Source organism: Nicotiana tabacum, chromosome 18 (assembly GCF_000715075.1).
Source record: "Nicotiana tabacum cultivar K326 chromosome 18, ASM71507v2, whole genome shotgun sequence".
Taxonomy (NCBI): Eukaryota; Viridiplantae; Streptophyta; class Magnoliopsida; order Solanales; family Solanaceae; genus Nicotiana; species Nicotiana tabacum.
In genome coordinates, this window is record NC_134097.1 from 117,404,171 (window position 1) to 117,427,456 (window position 23,286).

Here is a 23,286-nt window from a genome sequence, read left to right on the forward strand (position 1 = left end):
AATAAAGGCGCTCAAGTCACACACCATCTTTTTCCTTGATATTTTTCAAGTCATATACCATTTGAGCGCATCCCAAATGAGAATAGATATCTTCCTTTGTTTCACAGGATCTACCATAAGTTATATCCTTGTAACTTGGCAGGATAGCTCTCAATCAGGAAAATAGACTAACCAAATGATCAAAGCAACGATTGGAATAACTACAACAAGAAAATCCTGTCAAGTAATAGAAATAGCAAAAGAATGAAACAATTCTAGCAACTATATGAGCGACTAGGATGACCTTTTCCATCAAAGGACGATCATGATTCTCACAAGAAAATTATGTTAAACGAATGATAAATGGGTACAGGTTTTCAAAAATAGTTTACGCTTTTATCACCTATCAAATAACTGCCACCTCTAAATGCAAATCATCAGAATTGACTATCTTTTACTTTTTGATCCTGAATGGAACCGATCATGGAGGGGTCTGGGTGCCCTCTGCTCTCTGTCATATCCTCTCACAGTCATATATCCTGCAAAAAGACACAAGATCTGAAACATAAGACAATTTTTTCCTTCAGCAAGAAAGTACTGTTTCTTATAATTTTTATTCATCTAAACGTAAGGTAATTGTGAATTACGGTCATGATATTACTTGCCTTGTAACGAAACTTACCATCATCAAATCAAACATAAAAGATGAGCATGGCTAATATGCCTGTGGAAATGCTTTCACTGTCATTGGAGTATAACATTTGGCCCCTACATTGTATACTAAAGACATGATACTGTATTTTGTTCCAACATTTCTCTATCACCTAGTTCGTAGGCAAGATATCCTAGTCATTTCATTATGTATTTCCAAGATTTCCACTATAATAGAAACTTATATATTGTGAAATCCATTTTAGCCAAGATTTCCTTTCAATTTTCACTAGACTTCTGACCATTCTTAGTAATTCTATTTAATATATCAAGTTCAGAAGAGATATGAAGGTATAGAACCTCACAAAATAGCAACACTTTTTTCAATTTTGTATATACAGAAGAGATGTGCCATACCTCTCCAAAAGCAATACTGAATGTCTTCTGTTGACATGCCTGGTTTGAATTATGAGTAATATCAGTATTTATGAAGCCAAGTCTTGATAAAACATGACCAGATCAAAGTGAAATATTACAAGCAACAGAATATTTTCCACCTTTAAAAATGGTCGTAACTGAAGTTCCGAACAATAAAGTTTTTCGTCTCAAATCCATATTGACGTCCTCAGAACAGGAATTGGGTTTTTGCTTGACTCATGATCAGCAAAAACCTGGTGTACAAGAAAATTGTTTGTGAGGTTGACAGTAACACAATGAAGTAGTGACCATGCAGCAACAAAGAGGAGTTCATGGAGAAACAATCACACAATCTGATTACCTCATTAACTTGAAAGTACGTTCCATTAAGTGGAAAACTTCCCCTGTTCGCCGTCCGACATGGTATCTGTAAAATCATGGTAATATGTCTCATATCCAAATGAAGAATCTCTTACGAAACAATATGAAAGAATGTTCATGATGAACTTACCAAAATAGTTCCATAAACTATCTGATCATATTGGGAGGAACTTGGACTGCCTGAGCATATCTCTGCATCACGTCGCTCTAGATCCTCTTAAAGTTAAAAAAAAATAGTTAGTTTGAACTACGTCAGGAGAGATGCATTATTAGGAGATGACATTCGTAGTAAGCATCCACCAATACTTCTTTACCTGTTCGGCAGATGGCAAGAAGGTAAGGGCAGGGGTCATCAGGCTCCCGTTCCTCAAACTGTAAAGTAGTAGACATTAATGCATGTGGTTGCATAAAAAATGATATATTAAGATGTATAAGAAATTACCCCACTCAAAAGAGGATGTGAATCTGGAAGCTCATACCTGCAACCGAGTGAGGAATTGTTAGCTTTTATGGAACTTTCCTAGATATTTTCTCACATAAGAAATATAAGTATCAAGACTTAGTAATATGCTGCCTGATGAAAATTTTGATGTCAAAAACATCAAACCCTGTCATAGTTATAATCAGCAAAATGTTGTATGCCAAAAGCTTAAGCAAATAACAATTGCATGTGTTCAAATAACAACTGCATGTGTTCAATTTAACATACTATTTGCTCATGTTATAAGCATATGGTTCTGTAACTTGAAATATTTGCTATACGCAAAAAGATGGAATTATTACTTACACTAACTGCTCAGTCCTTAGTCGACTCTCATACTTCAGTTTACGAGCAGGATGTGAAGCAGACACTGGATTCAAAAGAACCAAGGCTTTTGACACTTCTTCATCTTGATTCAATGTACTGATCTCATCAACAATGTTCAACACACTTTCTTGAAACTCTTTAGTGTTGGACTTGTTGATAAAGTTCAAGACATTTTCTCGAAACTCTTCGGTGTTGAGTCGGATGGTAGGCATCTCCTGCTCATGCTCCACCTCATAAGGAAAGTCTTCAATGTCTCGTTCCAGTGATTCTAGAGATTTGTGCTCCGGAGATGCTGGCATTTCTATGATAGGCTCACAATCTTGAGTCTGGAACCTGGACTCCAAGAAGCTTCTGCTAGAAAGGGACAAAGCTGGTGACGGCAGACATATGTTTGGGACTTCATCAACTCTAACAGGCTGCTTAACGGTAGCCACTCCTTTCTGCTGTGGTCCTGGGAGGCGAAGCCTAGAACTGCATAGTGCAAATTTATAAATATTCTGATGCACGAGGATGAATTTGACAAGGTTTCCTGGAATATGAAATATTCATTGTTTGGAAAATCGCTTTTTTGCACCTGAAGTTATTCAGGTGTATAGGTTTTAAAACCAACACCAAATGGGAAGTAACCTACTAGTGATACTTCTTTACAAAATTTTCTCTCTTTCTTTTCCAATCTTGTCTCCTATTTTCTTTACCTATGGGAATTGTTAATACTTCAGATATAATCTATTGATTGGCATCTTAAAAACTAGCAAGAAAAAAACGATAGGAGGCTAATGCTCTCGGCACGGGTTACGAGGTAAGTTACTAAAGTCATTTTCCAACAGTTTCAGGCAGGATCGCTCATCGGAGGGACTGAGTTTTTCTTCAATCTTGCTGATTGACCAAAAACATGGGTTCGAGAGCAACATAATATGGACAATACTATTTATCTTAATGCGGGAGGCAAATCTATCGATATAACGGAATACCGTTCTAGGTCTGAAATGTGGTATGATTTAGGGGTGTGCATTCGAATCGGTTTATCGATAAATCGAATCGATTATTTGTTATCGAAATCGAAATCAAAAAAATCGAAAAAATCGAAACCTTATTGAAACGATAACGATAAGCATATGTACAAATCGATAATCGATAAGTAATTATCGATAAGGGTCAAAATCGAATCGATAAATCGAATGCACACCCCTAACTGTAGACACTTGTAAAATGAATAATTACCTATTTGTGTAGATTAATTAATTTATCACAAATATCTTATAGCTAATAATCTATAGGGGTATTATTACTTTTAGCCTACGCCAGACATTTGGTAGCAGAAAAAGTGTATAAAATTTATACTATAATTTTTTAATATAACATACAGAATGTATATATATTCCGCTATTATTTTGAAAGCGGCTATACAATATCATTTTCCCTAATCTATATAGAATGCGTCACCGATAAGATATACTAAAAAGACAAAAAAAAAAAAAAAATTCCTTATTCTATAATACCCTTTCCTTTACCCTAAGTTCCTAACCCTATTATTTCCTCTACCACATTTAAGGAATGATCATATTTAAAGATCAAGGGAATGAAGTTCAAATTAATGGAAAACAAAATTAGCCGTGATGATGTATTTTGTTTTGTTTTGTTTTTTATACTGTTGGAGTGTTGGTGGCATACATTTGATCCCTTACTTTAGTTTTGTTGCATGTGCTTGTTGACACAATTTTTATGTTATAAACGGTATTCGTCTTATTTTAGCTTCTTTTTGTCCATATTAGTTAGGCGCGTTTATAGCAATATACTTTCCGTGGAATTCCGCAAATTTTCTTATTGGTGCAATCGATAACCGAATCGATAAGCTCCCAAAATCGATAAATCGAAATCGAAAAAATCGAAACCTTATTGAAACGATAACGATAAGCATATGTACAAATCGATAATCGATAAGTAATTATCGATAAGGGTCAAAATCGAATCGATAAATCGAATGCACACCCCTAGTATGATTGGGTGGAAAGCAAAGGGAATTCAATGCACAGAATGACAGTTAGCAAGAAGGCCCTGCTGTGGATTTGCCATTTATTACATTTGGCAACAGGAACCAGGGGAATTAAGTATAACAACTGGAGACTTAAAGACCATTTACACAATTACTTTTGTTCTCAGAAGTACAACAGTTATGGCAGATTCATCAGTATTGTGGCAGTACAAGGGGAGAGGAGATCAGATATTATTGTTCCTGAACTGGCTCCTAACAGGGGGTGGGGAGATATAGCTAAAAAAATCTCAAAGTTTACATACAAAGGAGTTGTGAATGAAGTTGAGAAGCTGCCTCCCATTATGAAAATCTCTTATGGTGATGCTCTAGCCAAAAGCAAATGGTCTTTAAAGGAAGGTGGTCACAGGATTGAGCACCACAGTGACTGTATCAGCTTCTCCGAAGTCGAGGACAACATATAAAATGATCTGTTAAGCAGGTGCTTAATAGGCAGTTTCTCAGGGAAGCCAGAGGTTCCTACTCGAGCCAATTTGCACAGATGGGTGGCTGATAAATGGAAGTCAGCATATGGAGTGCTTATTTATGTTCTGAACGAGAGGCAATATCTGTTCGAATATGACTGGAAGTGGAGGCACGAACCTCTGAAACTGAAATGGTGGTCGCCAGAACTTGCATGCACGAAGTCCGATGAAGTAATTGACTGGCTGTGGGTCAGAATTATTGGGCTTCTTCTTCACCCCTGGATAAAGGAGGCGATGGTGGAAATAGGCAATAAGTGTGGCGGGTGGATTGAAACAGAAGAGGAGACAACATTGAAAAATCACCTGAAGTGGGCAAGAATCAAAGTTAGAGGTCCACCAGAAAATATTCCTCGCCTCATTGATCTGGAGAAAAATGGTCTGATTTTACCTTACTGATTTGGTGTGAATGGCCGTCGACGGTGAGAGTTGGTAGAAAGTACGTCGGGGATCCTAGAGACCTGAAATTGCGGGAGTCCAATCGCTTGTCTGAGTCTATAGGATATAGAGTGGCTGGGCACGTGGGTAAAGAGATAACTGCAAATTTTAAAAAAATAAGGAGTGTGTGGCGCAGATGGGTGAGATTTCCTGTGTGGAGCACGTTAGGGAGGTAGCTGAGGGTTTTAAAGGGAAAAGGGCTTTGGGCCAAGTTATGGGCCTGGACCAGAGACTGAATATAAATGAACAAAAGGAGTTTGCAGCTGTTGGTACGACCCTTTGTTAGATGAGATCGAAGCAAACATCTATCAAACAAAATTGGTGATGGTGGAAGTAGAGGAAGACAGAGAAGAAGTATCACAAAGAAGCTCAGGAGATCTATACCTTGCCTTTTCAGATGTGAGCAACATAGATACAGATGAAGGTATAAGTCAGAAAGTTGGGGATTTGGCTAACAGTAGCTATGGGGTGAATGAGTTACAATTGGTGACAGCAGAACAACCTCACCAATGGCCTCCTATGGAGGACCCTCTTCCTCTGGAGATGCAGATTCAGTTAGCAGAACTTGAAGCTTCTTTGTGGGTTCACAGAAACGTGGTGAAATTAAGCTAACAGCTCGGAGTCAATTTCCAGGGTTGCGAATGGGAGGCTTTCTAGCTCTTCATGAAGTTGGATAGGAAAAGGCAGGAGAAGCTTTGTGTTCCCAACAGTTCTACCACAACTACACGAAAACAAAAAGGATCTAAGGAGGTCAAGAATCTGACCTCGTTTGGGATCAAATTCAAAGAAGGAGGATCGAGAAACAGGGGGAGAAACATAAGTAATAGTGATAAATGAAGGTACACATTATCTCGTCGAATGTGAGGGGGTTAAACGGGGTTGATAAAAAAAGGGTTATCAAACCTTTGATTCAAGAATGGAGAGCAGACATATATGCTTTCATGAAACAAAGTTGGAAGAGGAATGTGGTACAATAGTCAAACATTTGTGTTGTAATAGATGGGCATATTTATGTGGGATTAGGGGCTAATGGGAGGAGTGGCGGTATCTCAATTATGTGGGATAAAAGAGTATGGAGGGGGGAGTTAGTTAATTCTGGTTTGTAAAGCATCACTTGCAGAATTAACTCTCTGCATAATGATTTTGATTGGAGTCTAACTGGGGTGTATGGTCCACAAACTAGAAGGGAAAGGGAGGAATTATGGTGGGAAATGGCAGTTTCTAGAGGGGTATGCGAGGGGGCTTGGGTGGTTTGTGGGGATTTCAATACAACTAGATTTGCAAATGAGAGAAGACACAATGGTGGGTTTACCAGGGCAGTGAGGGATTTTTCAGAGATCATCGGGGAGCTGGAACTTGTAGATCCTCCATTGTTAGGGGGAATGTTTACCTGGGCGAAAAAGGAAAATCAAGAATGCTCTTCTAGAATAGATAGATTTCTATTCTCTGTGGAGTGGGATGAGGTGTTTAGTAACATTAAGCTGTCCTTACTTCCTAGAATTAGCTCCGATCACTGCCCAATTTCTCTGAAATGTGGGGATTGGGAATTCTCAAAGCCTTATTTCAAGTTTGAGAACTGGTGGCTGGAGGTTGAAGGCTTTACGGAGAGGGTGGAAGGCTGGTGGAACTCTTTTCAGATAGAGGGAAGACTAGATTATGTTCTAGCCTACAAACTTAAAGGTTTGAAAACAAAGCTGAAGCAATGGAATGCCAACAATTATGGGAGTTTGAAGGTAAAGAAGAGTGCTATTCTGGAGCAGATCTCAGCTCTAGATAACTTCGAGGAACAGAGACCTCTTAATGAGAATGAATTGTTGCAAAAGGCAAGTCTTCACATGGAGTTCGAGGAGGTAGCAAAACATGAAGAGATACATTGTGGCTTAAAGAGGGAGATAAAAACACCAAGTTTTTTCAGAAAATGGTAAACTCTCACAGAAGATTCAACTACATAGATAAATTAGAAGTTCGAGGGGAAGTCATTACTAATCCAGATGATATTAAAAGGGAGATTGTAGCCTACTATCAGAATCTGTATACTGAAACAGAACCATGGAGGCCTACTATCAGAATCTGTATACTGAAACAGAACCATGGAGGCCTGATTTCAACATAATGGGTGGGACAAGCATTACAGAGGAAGAAAGGGTGTGGATGCAAAGGGACTTTGAAGAAGTATTGGAAAGCTTAAAACTGTGTGCGTCAGATAAAGCCCCTGGTCCAGATGGATTCACTATGGGATTTTTTCGTAAGTGTTGGGAGGTAGTTAAAGAGGATCTTATGAAGACCATTAAGAATTTCCATTGCAATGAATACTTTGAGAAGAGTTTCAATGCCTCTTATATAGCACTAATCCCTAAAAAGAGTGGTGCAAAGGAGCTGAGAGATTTTAGACCTATTAGCCTAATTTGAAGTGTGTATAAGATCATCTCTAAAACATTGAGAGAGAGGTTGAAAAGAGTGGTGGACAAGTTGGTTAATAGTCACCAAAAGGCATTCATCAAAGGCAGACAAATTACGGATGCTGCATTGATAGCAAATGAATGTGTGGACTCTAGAATTAGAAGGCAAACTCCAGGGATCCTATGTAAGCTAGATATTGAGAAAGCATATGACCATGTAAACTGGAGTTTTCTCCTGAAAGTCCTAAAGGATATAGGTTTTGGTGCAAAGTGGATTAATTGGATCTCTTTTTGTATAAGAAGAGTTATGTTCTCTATGTTAATGGTTCTCCAGAAGGTTTTTTCCCATCACAAAGAGGTCTCAGACAAGGTGACCATTTGTCCCCTTTTCTGTTTCTTATTGCTACGGAGGGTCTGGGTCAGATGATACAGATTGCCCAGGGGAATGCTTGGCTAAGAGGCTTCTCAGTCTCAAGTAGGGAAGATAGCAGTTTGAGGATCACACATTTACTATATGCTGATGACTCCTTAGTTCTCTGTGATGCTGATGCTGAGGAGCTGAAACATCTAAGATTAATCCTTGTAATATTTGAAGCTGTTTCTGGGCTTCATGTTAACTGGAGTAAGAGTAGTTTGTTTCCGGTTAATTCGGTTGATAATACACAGGTATTAGCTGCAATTTTGGGCTGCCAGGTGGGATCTTTGCCAACTACTTATGTGAGGCTATCACTAGGCTCCAAGAATAAAGCTCAAGAAATATGGAGCGGAGTGTTGGAAAGATGTGAAAAAAGACTAGCAACTTGGAAGAGTCAGTATCTTTCTTTGGGAGGCAGAGTAGTCTTGGTAAACACTGTGTTGGAAGCACTCCCAACCTATGTCATGTCCTTGTTTCCGATACCATCCAAGGTGAGGAAAAGAATTGTTGTACTTAGGGGGAATTTTATCTGGCAGGGCAACAAAGATAAAAGAGCCATACATATGGTAAAGTGGAGCTCACTTATCACTAGCAAAAGGCAGGTGGGGTCTGGGACTCAGGAACCTCAAGGCACACAACCAAAGTTTACTTATGAAGTGGATGTGGAGATACAACTCAGACACTAATGCTTTGTGGAGAAAGGCTATAAGGGAGAAATATGGTCAAACTGAGCAGTGGTGCACTAGCCCTGTTATGTTAACAGTTCCTATGGGTTAGGTGTTTGGAAATCTATCAGACAATTATGGAGCTCTGTGTTGGTTAACACTAGCACAAGGGTGGGTAATGGTAGGAAGACACTATTTTGGAATGATAATTGGCTTGGGCATGGTCCACTTAAAAGATGTTTCCAGAATTTTTCAGTATTGCAAACATGCCTCATATTAAAATGGAAGCAGCTTGGGGCCAGCATAGTTGGAATATCACTTTCAGAAGAGGTCTGAATGAATGGGAAATGGGGAGAATTGCTGGTTTTTTTAAGGTTTTGGAAGGGTTCAAAGGGCTCAATGAAAATGATGACACCTTATTATGGCACTGTTGCAAGAACGGGGTATACACTGTCAAATTTGCCTATTTCATGCTTACAAATGCAGATCAGCATACAGTGGGATGGCCATGGAAGAACATATGGAAAGCTAAAGCTCCCTTTAAGGTGGTTTGTTTCTCATGGCTGGTAGCAAGAGAAGCTTGTTTAACCCAAGAAAACCTACAAAGAAGGGGATTTCTGTTATGCTCGAGATGTTTGTTATGTGGCACAGATCTAGAGACCAACAGTCATCTGTTCATGCATTGTCCTATCACTAGTCAATTGTGGCAATTGTTCCTTAACATTGTGGGCCTCAGATGGACAATGCCTGCAACTACTCTAGAGCTTCTAAAGTCCTGGAATAACATTGGAGGTGTAGTCAGTCAGAAGACATGGTGGAGACTGATACCTGCTTGTGTATGGGGGACAGTGTGGACAGAGAGGAACTCAAGAGTTTTTGAAGACAGATACAATACTCTTCAGAATGTTAAGATGAATTGTATTCTTTTGTTTTATTTTTGGTGTAAAGAAAGGCATGTAGAGAATACAGAGTCCCTGGTTGACATGTTAGGTTTTTTGTAAGTCTGGTGGATCAGTTTTGATCTTCCCCCCTGTACATATGGTTTTGCACTGCCTTAGTGCCTTTTTTTCTTAATATATTGGTACCAGTCTCAAAAAATAATACTTCAGATATTTGTGTATGCTAAACAGGCCTGGATATCAATTGCATAAAAAAAATTGTTTATTTTATAGTTGAGCAGTAATCCGATGCAAACCTTGCAAATGCACTTGCAAAGTGTCTGCAGTCGGCTCTCATTGGGCAGGCATTACAATTTGGACTTCTCTTCGTACAGAAAACCTATGTGATATTGAAGAAAACTCCTGCTGTTAGTGCTCTCTGAAGAAATAATATAGCTGATCAAACTCTGCTCTCATTGACGGTTGAATGTAAATCTGACCTTCCCAAATGTGATCATGTGGTAATGCAGTTCATATCTGCCACACGTACCAAACTTAATGAGCAGAAGATTTTCCGGAACAAATTTTTGGTTACTTAGAATTAAAGGTAACAAGCAAATCCATTAACACGAAAACTCTAAAGAAAGTGGAAATGCATTACAGTGTTAGCAGATCAAGGTTGCAAAGACGTGGCCAAAGGTACTTTTGTATGTCACTCTCCAGGGGGTACCTAATTGAAAATTAACACTTAATATACACTAGCTCAACCTTAGCAACAATAAATAGAATTTATTCAATTAAAACCTCTCCAGAAGATGCATCTGGATGCCATCAGGTAGTGGTTGCAAAGGGACCCATCCTAGACGTACTGCTATTCGAGCAACATTTACGTCAACCTTGTGAGCAAAAAATGAGAAAATAAGAAAAACCCAGAATGTTGAGATTCCTAAGGCCAAAAAAAAGTGGACAAAAACTCCCAGCTGAGAACTTACAGGAAAAGCAAGATTCCGAAGTGTCAAAAGTCGAACACAATCCACACTCTTTGGTCCAATCCCATCTATACTCAACAAGTATTCTCTGAACAGAAGCAGAGTAATAAAACAATGCTCGACAACATCTTAACTATAAATATCACGATGACCATAATTTTTGAGTAAATAATTTACGTTCTTACTTCACTTTATCTTGTGGGACATCCCTTAACCACTCGAGGTCAATGCTTCCATGATTTTTAACCAATCTATTAAGAAAATTCTGCAAAGTTCATATCACCAACCGATTGATTAAGAGAACACCAATGTAAGCGAACAAATATCTTACTGCTGAAATTCTTTTTCAATTTAGTGGTCTCTATTTTCTCTCTCTGTTTTCTTGAGCTCTCAGGCACACTCCCCGAGGAGCCTGAGAACAAGGAATCTTGAGGATCCATAAACACCATGAGCATGCTCATTCAATTCCGACCAAACCCCTGAAAACAGTTCCGACAAACAGCCTCTCACGCGCCGCCACGCGCGGCACTTTCCTGCGAGCCAAACGCCACGCGCCGGCGCGTGAGCTCAATCCCGGCCACTTTTCAAAATTTTTGTTTTGGACAGCATGATCGTTGGGAAATTCCGAGCACACCCATACAACTTTTTCTGAATTTCGACAACTTTTAGTTTTTCCGGTGGCGGGGAATCTATCGCTGTCCAGAATTCTGGTTTCTCTGTTTCCTTTTTTTCAAGCTCTATAGCTCACGGTGATAACGTCCAAACAACCCCTAAAATTCCATAACCTGAGCAGCTGTTTAGTACAATATGGGAGACAACAGGATATACTTCAACGCAGGATTCAAATCTTTTGACATCACCAGATGGAACTCCAACAAAGATACTTGGTTTGAATGGGTGGAGAGAAGCCGCAACATGATGAGAAGATCATCCATGGGTAGTAAGGCAATGGAATGGATATGCTTTGCACTTAAAGAAGCGTCGACTGTTCAAAACAATCGAGTGATGAGATGGAAGTACAAGGAGCAAATGACAGAACATTTCTGTACTAGGAAATTTAACGCACATGGAAGATATATGAGTATTTTGTCACTGAAGAGAGAAGGGAGGTCAGTGATTATAATCCCAGAGTTAACTTTGAATTCTGGCTGGAAAGACATAGCAGCTAAGATAGAGAGATTCATATCCACCAAGTTGAATCCCATAGTACCACCCAGAAATACTGTGGAAAATTTCTCTTATGCCCAAGCAGTTAAGGAGAGTAAATGGCAATCCAATACTCTTCGAGAGGCAAGGGTCAGCACGAACAATGGCGATATCACTGTTTTGGAACCTACTGAAGGAGAGGACACAGGCCTATTAAAAAGATGCATTATCGGGTCTTTAGGGAAAGAAATCAATGAGAGACCCACTTTAGCAGATATAAGGCGATGGGCTAGTGCTTCATGGAACAAAGCATCCGGAGTAAACATATATGAAATGACAGGAAACATGTTTCTTTTTGAGTTTCCAAACAGATTCATGGCAGAGCAGATTGTGCAAGGAGAATGGAGATGGAAAAAATACAAGCTTCATCTGGATTGGTGGAATCATACAGCTGGTTGCATTCCAAACTCACAAATTGAGGAAACATGCTGGATTAGAGCCATGGGGATTCCTTTACATCTATGGTCACAAAAGATCTTCAAAGAAATAGGAGATCTCTGTGGGGGTTGGTTAGCTACAGAAGAAGAAACTGATCTCAAAAACCATCTTAAGTGGGCGAGAATCAAAATTGTTGGTGATGGCAGAAAGACTCCCAATGAGGTGGGGATTGAAAAAGATGGTACCAAATTCTTCATCCCAATCTGGGCTGAAAGAAACACACGGTATGAGCTAAACACTGGTAAAGGAAAAGCAAGTGGACAATTTACACAAGGTTCAACTTCGATGAATCAAAGCAGTAAAGTGTCAAAAGTCAAGCTGAGATCCTATGGCCCCGATATGGCTGCACAAGTCATTTTTAATGACCTCTCGTGTGAGATCTCTGATGATTCTGGGCTGAAGCCTTATATCGAGGAAATGGGAGGCCATTCTCAATCGGGGGCAAAAGAGTCACATCCAGGGGATCAAACCTTTAATGTGAGTCGTGAAAGTATGCAAAAGGAAACAATTACCAGTTGCAGTCAGCCAGAAGGTGGAGTAGATTTAGCAAGATTGGAACAGAAGGATGGGGAACAAAGCATAAACTCAAAGATGGGGAATGTTCACGTGGGAAGTACTTTGGAACATCTAAAGCAATTTAGCCCTATTCAAGAGTGGGAAATTGAGGAGGTGAATCCTTTAGCAGTTCAGCAACACAATCCATTATTGGATAAAGACATGGATGCAACAATATGGGTCCATCAAAATATGATCAAATTGGGGAAAATGTTTGGAGTAGATTTCCAAGGACATGAAGAAGAAGCACTGGAATTGTTAATGCAAATTGACAGCTGCAGACAGGTTAGAAGGGTGGAGACAGAGTTGGAGGTGAAGAAACAAAGATTCAAAGGATCACTGGAATTAAAAGGTTTGACTTCTTTCGATGTCAAATTCAAGAGTGACGGGAAAAGGAGTAGGGGAAGAGATCTATCAATTATTTCTATATGAGGATCAAAGTAATTTCCTGGAATGTAAGGGGTCTAAATGATAAGAAGAAAAGGGAGATAATAAAAAGTCAAGTGCAGAATTGGAGGGCAGACATTATTTGCATGCAAGAAACAAAAGTCGAGGGGGATATCGAGGAAATAGTCAGGCAAATATGGGGTGGTAGATGGGTTAGGTATGCAAGTTTAGAAGCTAGCGGCACGAGAGGGGGGATTTTGATGTTATGGGATTGCAGAGTATGGAAAGGGGAGGTGTTACAGACTGGGGCATACACTTTGACGTGCAAGTTTGACGCTCTTCTACAGAATTTTCAATGTCACATAACAGGAGTGTATGCTCCAAATTGTAGAATAGAAAGGAATAAAGTATGGAATGAAATTGGTGCAGTGAGGGGACTGATGGAAGGTCCTTGGGCGGTTTGTGGCGATTTTAACGTTACAAGGTACCCTTCTGAAAAACGGGAATGTTCAAGGAGGTCCAGAGCGATGGTGGAGTTTTCGGATTTTATAGAAGATATGGAGCTGATAGATCTTCGACTTGAAAGGAGGAAACTATACTTGGTTCAAAGGGGACAATCATACAGCGGCTTCAAGAATTGATAGATTTCTCATTTCAGAAGAATGGGATGTAAGGTTCAGAAACATCAAGCAAACTATCCAACAAAGGCTGATTTCGGACCATTCACCTGTGGCTCTAGACTGCGGTGCGTGGGAACAAGCTAAATCATACTTTAAGTTTGAAAATTGGTGGCTGAATGTGGAAGGCTTTGAGGACAGAATTAGAGAGTGGTGGGGATCTTTTGAATTCTCAGGAAGACCTGATTACATTTTAGCTTGCAAGTTAAAAGCTCTCAAGGGCAAGCTAAAAGGTTGGAGCAGAAGTTACGAAGGCAATTTGGGACTGCAGAAATCAAAATTGCTAAGTCAACTAGCAGATTTTGAGACAACGCAACAACTAAGAGCGTTGACAGAGGAGGAATCAGTCAGGAAAGCAGCCACTCTAGTGGAGATTGAGGTGCAACTCAAGAATGAAGAATTTGCATGGAGACAAAAATCAAGAGCTTTGTGGCTCAAAGAAGGGGATAGGAATACAAAATTTTTCCATCGGACTGCAAATGCACGCAAGAGAAACAACAACATTGACCAAATAATGATTCGACATGAAGTAATTGAGGATCCAGAAAGAATAGAGAACGAGATTATTGATTTCTACAAGGAGCTATACACAGAACCTGAACAGTGGAGACCAACAGTCAATTTCGAAAATAGACCAAGCATTTCTGAATCGGAAAGGGAGTCTTTACAAAGTAACTTTGAGGAACAAGAAGTGCTGAGCAGTTTGAAGAAGTGTGCAAGTGACAAGGCTCCAGGTCCAGATGGATACACAATGGGTTTTTTCAGAAAGTGTTGGGACATTTTGAAGGAAGATATAATGGCGGCTTTTAACAACTTCCATTCACAGGAGATGTTCGAGAAAAGCTTCAATGCAACATATATAGCATTGATTCCAAAGAAGACAGGTGCGAAAGAATTGAGAGATTTCAGACCGATCAGTCTGATAGGGAGCTTCTACAAACTGCTCTCAAAAGTTTTAACTGAAAGACTTAAGAGGGTGGTTGGAAAACTTGTTGATGCTCAACAAATGGCGTTCATAAAAGGAAGACAAATAATTGATGCAGTCATGATTGCCAATGAAGCTGTGGATTCAAGAATAAAAAAGAAAGAACCTGGAATCTTATGCAAATTGGATATCGAGAAGGCCTATGATCATGTGAACTGGAGATTCCTACTAAGAATGTTAGAACAAATGGGTTTTGGGCAAAAATGGATTAGATGGATGAAATTTTGCATATCTACTGTGAAATTCTCCATTCTTATAAATGGAAGTCCTAAAGGTTATTTTCACTCACACAGAGGTCTCAGACAAGGTGATCCTTTATCTCCATTTCTATTCATCATAGCCATGGAAGGATTGAACAACATGATCAAAACGGCTAAAGTCAGTGGATGGATTAAAGGCTTTGGGGTAAATAGGAGTGGGGCTAATAATCTAGAGATCACACATCTCCAATATGCTGATGATACTCTAGTCTTCTGTGATGCTGGAAAAGACCAACTTAGACTCTTAAGGATCATTTTGGTTTTATTTGAAGGAGTATCAGGTTTACACATTAACTGGAGAAAGAGCAATATTTTTCCCATTAATGAAGTTAATAACATGTGGCAACTGACTCAGATATTGGGAGGAGAAGTTGGGTCCCTACCAACTGTTTACCTTGGGATGCCTCTTGGTGCAAGATCCAAATCAAAAGAAATCTGGAATTCAGTCATAGAAAAATGTGAGAGGAAGTTGTCAAGATGGAAATCGCAGTACCTATCACTGGGGGGTAGGCTAGTTCTAATCAACTCAGTATTAGACTCTCTCCCTACCTACATGATGTCTTTGTTCCCAATTCCAGCAGCCATTTTACAGAGATTGGACAAACTCCGAAGAACATTCCTCTGGCAAGGCAATAAGGAGAAAAAGGTCTTCCATTTAGTCAAGTGGAAGACACTAACAATGGATAAAAAACAAGGTGGATTAGGGATAAGGAATTTGAAGAACCAAAGCAAGGCTCTTAGAATTAAATGGTTATGGAAGTACTCTAAAGAACCCCAATCTTTATGGGCCAAAGTGATCAAAGCAAAGTATGGTGAAGAAAACAACTGGGTGTCAAAAAAAGTCAGTACATCATATGGAGTAAGTGTGTGGAAATCCATCAGAGAACTTTGGCCAATAATGAAGAACCACTCCTCTATAAGAGTGAACAACGGAAGGAACACATCTTTTTGGAATGATAACTGGCTAGGAATGGGAAGCTTAAAGGAAAGATACCCAGATATGTTCGGTTTAGCACAAAACCAGCATAAGACAGTCGCTGATATGAGGAGTTGTCAAGGATGGGAAATAGCTCTGAGAAGACAGCTGAATGACTGGGAGATAACAAGATTAACTGATCTCTACAAAGAGCTGGAAGCATTCACAGGACTACAGGAAGGTTTGGATTCAATATGGTGGAAGAGGCACAACAAAGGGATTTACCGTGTGAAGGATGCATATAAGATTTTGAATCATGATAATCAACAGGTAGACACATGGCCTTGGAAACATATATGGAAAACAAAGATTCCATACAAGGTAGCCTGCTTCACTTGGCTACTAGCAAAGGAGGCGGTTTTAACTCAGGATAATCTCATAAAAAGGGGAATTTCTCTGTGTTCAAGATGTTTTCTGTGTGGGGAAAATGCAGAAACGGTCAACCATATGTTTCTACACTGCAAGATTACAGACCAACTATGGAAAATCTTTATTAGTCTTAGGGGTATTTCGTGGTCAATGCCATACAGGATTAAAGATGTCAGTTATAGCTGGGAGGAAGCTGGAGCTGAAGCAACGAGCAGAGATAGATGGAGAACCGTTCCGGCATGTATTTGGTGGACAGTCTGGAGGGAAAGGAATACTAGATGTTTTGAAGACAAAAGCAATTCAATGCAGAAGATTAAACTCAATTGTATTCTTCTATTTTGTTTTTGGTGCAAACAGATGTACACAGAAGATACATTGACAATCATAGACATACTAGGATCCTGCTAGGTCTCAAATTAGAATATCTATAAATTCTCTCTATGTAAATTTGGTTTTCAGTGCAACCTATGTACTGATTTTTATTATATATACAATAGTTACCAATTCAAAAAAAAGAACTAAGAACAACATTTTTACTTTCAGGACTTCCCAAATTTCTCTTGAAATAGATTATAAATAAAATGAGATAAATGAAACCACTACAGTGTACCTTGATCCTTGAAGCAAGAACATTACCCTGTCCTCGACCTTTGATTGGCTCAAAAATCTTTTCAACATCTGCATGTCTAACGGCTTCCCAATTGACAGAATCCCTATTTTTTTCGGTAAGAACACCAGATCTACCAGTAGAATAGGTTTTCCTCAATTCATCCCAATCAATTTCTCCTTTTGGGAATTCATCTTTCTTTCTCGATATTGTCTTGGGCAAATTGACCGCTTCATTTCCTAAATCACCACTCTTAGCGGTGATTATCACTTCTGAACTGCAAGAAGTGGCTGTAACCTGACTTCCACAAGTATGCTCAGCTATAATTTTCTCCTCTCGAGTTCCATCCGATCTCATTAATGTAGTCACCACTGTTAGTGGAGATTATCACTTCTGAACTGCAAGAAGTGGCTGTAACCTGACTTCCACAAGTATGCTCAGCTATAATTTTCTCCTCTCGAGTTCCATCCGATCTCATTAATGTAGTCACCACTGTTAGTGGAGATTATCACTCCTGAGCTGCATGAAGTGACTGTAACCTGACTTCCACAAGCATCCTCTCGAGTTCCATCCAATCTCTCATTAATGCAGTCACCACTGTTAGCAGAGATTATCACTTCTGAACTGCAAGAAGTGGCTATAAACTGACTTCCACAAGTATCCTCATTTATGCAGTCACCACTGTTAGCTGAGATTATCACTTCTGAGCTGCACAAAGCGACTGTAACATGACTTCCACAAGTATCCTCAGCTCTAATTTTTTCCTCTCGAGTTCCATCCAATCTCTCATTTATACAGTCACCACACTTAGTGGAGATTATCACTTCTGAGCTGCAAGAAGTGACTGTAACCTGACTTCCACAAGTATCCTCTCGAGTTCCATCTAATCTCTTATTTATGCAGTCACCACTCTCAGTGGAGATTCTCACTTCCGAGCTGCAAGAAGTGACTGTAACATGACTTCCATAAGTATCCTCAGCTATATTGTTTTCCTCTTGAGTTCCATCCAATCTCTCATTTATGCAGTCCCCCACGTGAGGTAAGTGGCTATATGATGTAGGCAAATATTCTGATGTATGTATACCATCTACAAAAGATAATTCATCTAAGCTTGACCTACATATGGACATTGCACTTCGAGAAGAACCAGCAAACCCAGGATCATTCTGATTGGCACAGACTTCTCTTTCAAATGAATCTCGCATTCCCTCTCCTATCATAAAAGCTTGTCCTTGCGGGGTAGTCATTTCTTGCTTATTTTGCGGTGGGAATGCTGAAGCAAGAAGCATGAAGGCAGTGCTGCATAGTGGGAGAAATAACATTATTTACACTCCAGGAATGAGAAAAATGGGTATGTAATACAATGAAGTTTACCTTGAAAGATTATCTGATACATTTTGTGTTAGGTAAACGCCAACCACAGAGTCTACCACGGACCCTTTCCATTGGGAAAAGCGCCTATCACCTGGAAGTTTCCTTTTAGCATGAAAGTTAAAGCATCAAACTACTTGTAAGACAGAAAAGTTTAAGATGTACCCAAGACAAGACGCATGCGGGCAATGAATGATGCCGCCCTTCCTTGAAATATTTTTCTTTGCTCCTCCCACCATATCTCCTTCTCTTTATCCAGGTCTTCATCAATTTCACCTTCATTTTCTATAAGTAGTCTCCACACTCGCAGTGACTCCGTATTCAATATCAACCTTGGGCAGTTTTCGTCTCAAGGGTTTAGACTTTCCCTTGTGAACAGTTGTTGGAGCAAAAGGATTCCACAAGACAAGCTGGCCAGCATTATTACTGGTTCTTTTCTTACTGATAGCTATTCTTTTTCTATAGGTTCTCTGATCGCAGATTCTTATATTCTCTAACCTCTGAATACGTGATGCAACCAAGGATTCCAAGTCCGTTGAGCCTGCAAAATTGTATCAATATATACATCACAACTATTACAATAAGTGAGAAAAGGATAAATGCAGGTCAGAAGTAGATTACTCTGTGATCTGGGCCACAGATTTTCATGCCGCAGGCATTCTTGAATTTCATTGCAAGCTGATTTATCTGTTCTACGCCACAGATCTTCATGTTGTGGGCATTCTCGAATTTCATTGCAAGCTGATTTATCTGTTCTAGGCCACAGCTCTTCATGTTGTGGGCATTCTCGAATTTCATTGCAACCTGATTTATCTGTTCTACGCCACAGATCTTCATGCGGTGGGCATTCTTGGATTTCATTGCAAGCTGAATTATCTGTTCTAGGCCATATATCTTCATGTTGTTGGCATTCCTGAATTTCATTGTGAGCTGATTTATCTGTTTTAGGCCACAGATATTCATGTTGTGGGCATCCTTGAATATCAGGGCAAGCTGATTTATCTATAAAAGGTTCAATCCTGTTAATTGCACTTATTTCTGATGAAAGGCAGAGGGAATCTAGAATTGCAGTTGATCTTTCACTATTTTTAGATTTTTTTCCTTTTGGACATGACTAGTGGAGGCAAAGTTAAGGCAAGACTTAAAGGTTCTAGATCTTTGTTTTCTTCCCCATAAGCAGACTTTGTCCTCTTAGGATGGATAGATCTCTTCCTCCGAGACTTCACTATAGGGGACAAGCCAAACACACAATCAAAAGATTCTGGATCAGCCATTGCAGCTCTAATTTGATATTCAGTAGGTAGAACCTCTGCAACAAAATGTGATTTTAAGTTTACATTCTGCTCCAAGTTCACAGTTGAAAACCATATCCTTTTAGTACCACTGGCAGTTCTAGGACTTCTCCTTGTAGCTCTCTTGGCAATTATAAAACAACTCTTTTTAGCTCTCTTGGCAATTTTAGAACGCTTTTTTGTAGCTCTCTTTGCACCAAATCTTCCATACATCCTCTTTGCACTGGAAGGCACTTTGCACCACATATCAGTATTCAATGCATTCTGGCCTTTGTCTGCATGATGAGCATTCAAAAAATTGAAAAATACAAGTGCTTTTCTCCTTTTTGTCCTCCTTTTCTTGCATATTATTGGAAAATGCCAACCAGTCTGGTCCGCAGCTCCTTGGTCATTCCGGTAGAGATCAGCTTCATCTCCTATAAAAGATATAGTACCAATGTTACCTCTTGTCCTTCTTTTATAAAATTTTGGAAAATGATGCTGAGAACCACTTTGATCTGGGGCTTCATGGTCATTCGGGTAGATATCAGCTTCATTTCCCGCCAAAGACAAGGTACCAATGTTTCTTCTTCTCCTCCTTCCATAAACTTTCAGAAAACGATCCCGACAACCAATTTGGTCCGTTGTTCCATGGTCATTCTGGTAGATACCAGCTTCATTTCCTGGCAAAATACCTGTTTTACTTTTGGTCCTCCTTTTATAAAGGTTCAGAATATGATGCTGACAGGCTCTTTGGTCAATTTGGCCGATACTAGCTTCATTTTCTGCTAAAGACGTGGTGCCAATGTTAATTCTTCGAAAAGTAAGCAAAAGACTTACAACAAAAGAATAGTCATACAATGGAATTTGGTTACCTCGGTTGGGCTGGGAAGTTGACTCTGCCTCTAAATTATGTTCTAAGCCAGTGGTGCTAATATCATAACCGTCGTGTAAATTAGCTTTCAACAGGCTAGCACGTGTGACATGGCTGCTTTCATCTTTTGCCAGAACAATCAAGTTCGGAATCAGTGACTCCTTGTCTACATTTGCAGCACAGTGATATCAGTTTCAACTGCTAGCTCATTAACACAGTCCAGTCTATTTGTCAAGAATTTGTTGCAACTATGTGTTACATGATCTCTGATCACTTCTGCAGCTCTCTCGAAAATAACATCATTCTCAATTTCCAAATTAAAATCTAGAGCTCGTCTGCATGACTTCACATCATGCCCAAGATCTACATGAATATTGTGCTCCATTTCCTGCTGAGAAGTTGAAACCTTTAGGACTAGAGATACTCCTGGAGTCTTTCTGTTAGGTGCTTGCATATCACTATATCCTGATAAATCATCTGAGACTTTGTCGCAGCCTTTCTTAGTTTACTCTTTGTCCTAGCACTTGCCTTTAAGTTAACTGGTTTGGGAGTCGAAGGCTTTATCTTAGGCTTTGGAGTCTTTTTGGGCTTGCTTTCATCAAAGATCTTTGGTGTGTGCTTTTTCAATCTAGGTTTCTTCCTTGGTCTGTCGTTCAGGTCAAAGCTACCACCCTGTTCCTTCCTGGGATAACCCTTCTGGATAGGAGTTGAAGGAAACATGGAAGCTGATCTAGAATCACAATCCAGTTTTCCACTTTGGACTTTGCTCCTCCCTTCAATCACAGCAGAAACCTCCTCATCCTTTTTTAGGCTGTTATCTGCAAAAAGAAATTTGGACGCTCAAACATTTGAACTTACTGGAAATTTGGACATGGATTAGTTGACAGTGATTTTATTGGTGCCCTTTCTTTTGAAATATTACATCAATTACATTTAAGTACATCAGAAACAGGTAGCTCATTATAATTCCAACAATAATACAAGGAAAAAAAAGGAAAACTAAGAAGAATTTAATTAAGCATCAAGGAATCAAAATTGAGCCACTAAGCGCAGCATTATTGTGTATTCTACCATTCTAATACCAATCTTCCGGTGGTTATGGTGGTTATTGTAATGAACGCTTGCAGTGGTGTCATGTATTCTACCATTCTAACACTAATCTTCCAGGGTTATTATAACGAATGGTAGCATGAGGTTCTTCCATCCTTATATTTTAGTCCTACATTTTTTGTTAATCTCGAAGACAAAGAGAACCGGGCTTTTCCAAAGAATTACTGCAGCTTTCCCACTCCTTCTGATAATCATATACAAAAAGGTCTCTTCCACTTTCCTACCAAATCTCTGGCACATAAATGAAGGGATCGAAGAGGTTTGTTGGTCTTTTAAGATTTTGTTCTGTTGTATCCTTCTTTCTATACATCCCTTGAGGGTAAAAATCAATCTTTCTTCGTCTATGTTGCGGCAAGAAGCACCTTCTTTCTTCCCAACAACAACAACGACCTAGTAAAATCCCACAAGTGGGGTCTGGGGAGGGTCCTATCCCGATGGGGCATAGAGGCTGTTTTAACATTGGATGGAAAAGTTAAGTGTTACTTATACATTGAGAAGGTTCAACAAAAACTGTTGGATATTTGCAGAAAAGGAGCTTGCATACACTTGGGGGAAAAGCAATCATCACGCAGAAACAAAATACACAGGATCAATCTCTTAATAATTATTGAATAATCTGACCTACTGAAACTGTGATACTGAAATTAAGTTACGCACAGACAGTAAAAAAAATATTTGTACAACGACGTCAGTTTAATGGTAATTAACTGTTATAATAGGTAAAGCTATACTGATCCTATAAAAATAGGAACAGTGTCCGTGTATATAACTTACACGAACTACTTATGGACGAAAATTTGTTGAAACCAGCACTATTAGAGTTACATTCTGGTGTTGCTATTCTGGTAAATTCAAGTGAAAAAGAGGAACATGATTGGGGAAAAAAGGAACCCTACCATAGCTCCCATATAAGTATTTGTGCTCTTAACCCTACCTCTCTTTACCTTCTTACTGCCGCATTCCTCCACGTCTCTCATACACCACCACTTTTACATACATAATGCTTTTCTCGTCCTTCTAGAGTCTTTCCTGCTGGAATTTTCACAGGTAAATTAAAAAAATTATAACTACAGTTTTTTCTTTGAGTAAGAACAAATATATGTTTGGGATGATCATCTAGCCCACAAAGCAAATTGATTCGTTGTAGAAGCTTAAACCTTCTTTTTTTTTGCGTGTGTGTCGATCTCTTATGCAATTACTAGTTTAATTTCAATTACTGTTTTTAGGTTTTTAATCCTGATAATTTTTCTTGTGTTTTTCATGTAATTGAAATAGGAGAAGAAGTAGAGATGGAACTGGGCAATGCAGCGCAGGAACAGTTGCAGAAAACAGTTTGGTGGGCGCCAATAAGGCCCGACAAGTGCTTGTTACGGTTCGGCCGGTTATTTTATAAAATTTGTACCATATTAATTTTTCAGTTATTCTATTATGTATAACCAAATTTAGACTTTTAGAAACCGTACCAATCATGTCGTTTTCTCTTCGGTATCGGTACGGTTCGGTTAATTTTCGATATTTTTTTAAATGTCATTTAAAAGTCACTAGTAGAAGCAGAATGCAATAACTATGGACTTTTATAGGACTTACCAAAACTCTCAAGACTTTTTTACTATTTAACGAGTGCTGAATTAAGAAAAATCTATATCTATATCTATATATATATATAAGC

At 39.2% G+C, this 23,286-nt stretch overlaps 1 protein-coding gene and 1 long non-coding RNA gene across 2 annotated transcripts; one reads left to right on the top strand and one right to left on the bottom strand.

Annotated features, from left to right (window-relative positions):
• Positions 1-240: 240 nt before the first annotated feature.
• LOC107813452 (protein ROS1A-like) lies at positions 241-22,692 on the bottom strand. Its single transcript, XM_075237179.1, is given in 21 exon segments — positions 241-518; positions 1,048-1,086; positions 1,188-1,241; positions 1,244-1,301; positions 1,409-1,474; positions 1,559-1,644; positions 1,743-1,800; positions 1,871-1,907; positions 2,216-2,707; positions 9,860-9,942; positions 10,043-10,079; positions 10,204-10,272; positions 10,347-10,438; positions 10,535-10,619; positions 10,717-10,796; positions 16,995-18,290; positions 18,366-18,456; positions 18,528-18,903; positions 18,984-20,421; positions 20,509-21,325; positions 22,552-22,692. Coding segments are annotated over 16 exon segments (1,782 nt in total). The 5' UTR covers positions 17,349-18,290; positions 18,366-18,456; positions 18,528-18,903; positions 18,984-20,421; positions 20,509-21,325; positions 22,552-22,692; the 3' UTR covers positions 241-426.
• On the top strand, positions 22,526-23,199 carry LOC107790959 (uncharacterized). The gene is made up of 2 exons (XR_001649150.2): positions 22,526-22,664; positions 22,893-23,199. It is a non-coding gene; the product is annotated as an uncharacterized LOC107790959 (long non-coding RNA).
• The last annotated feature ends 87 nt before the right edge of the window (positions 23,200-23,286 follow it).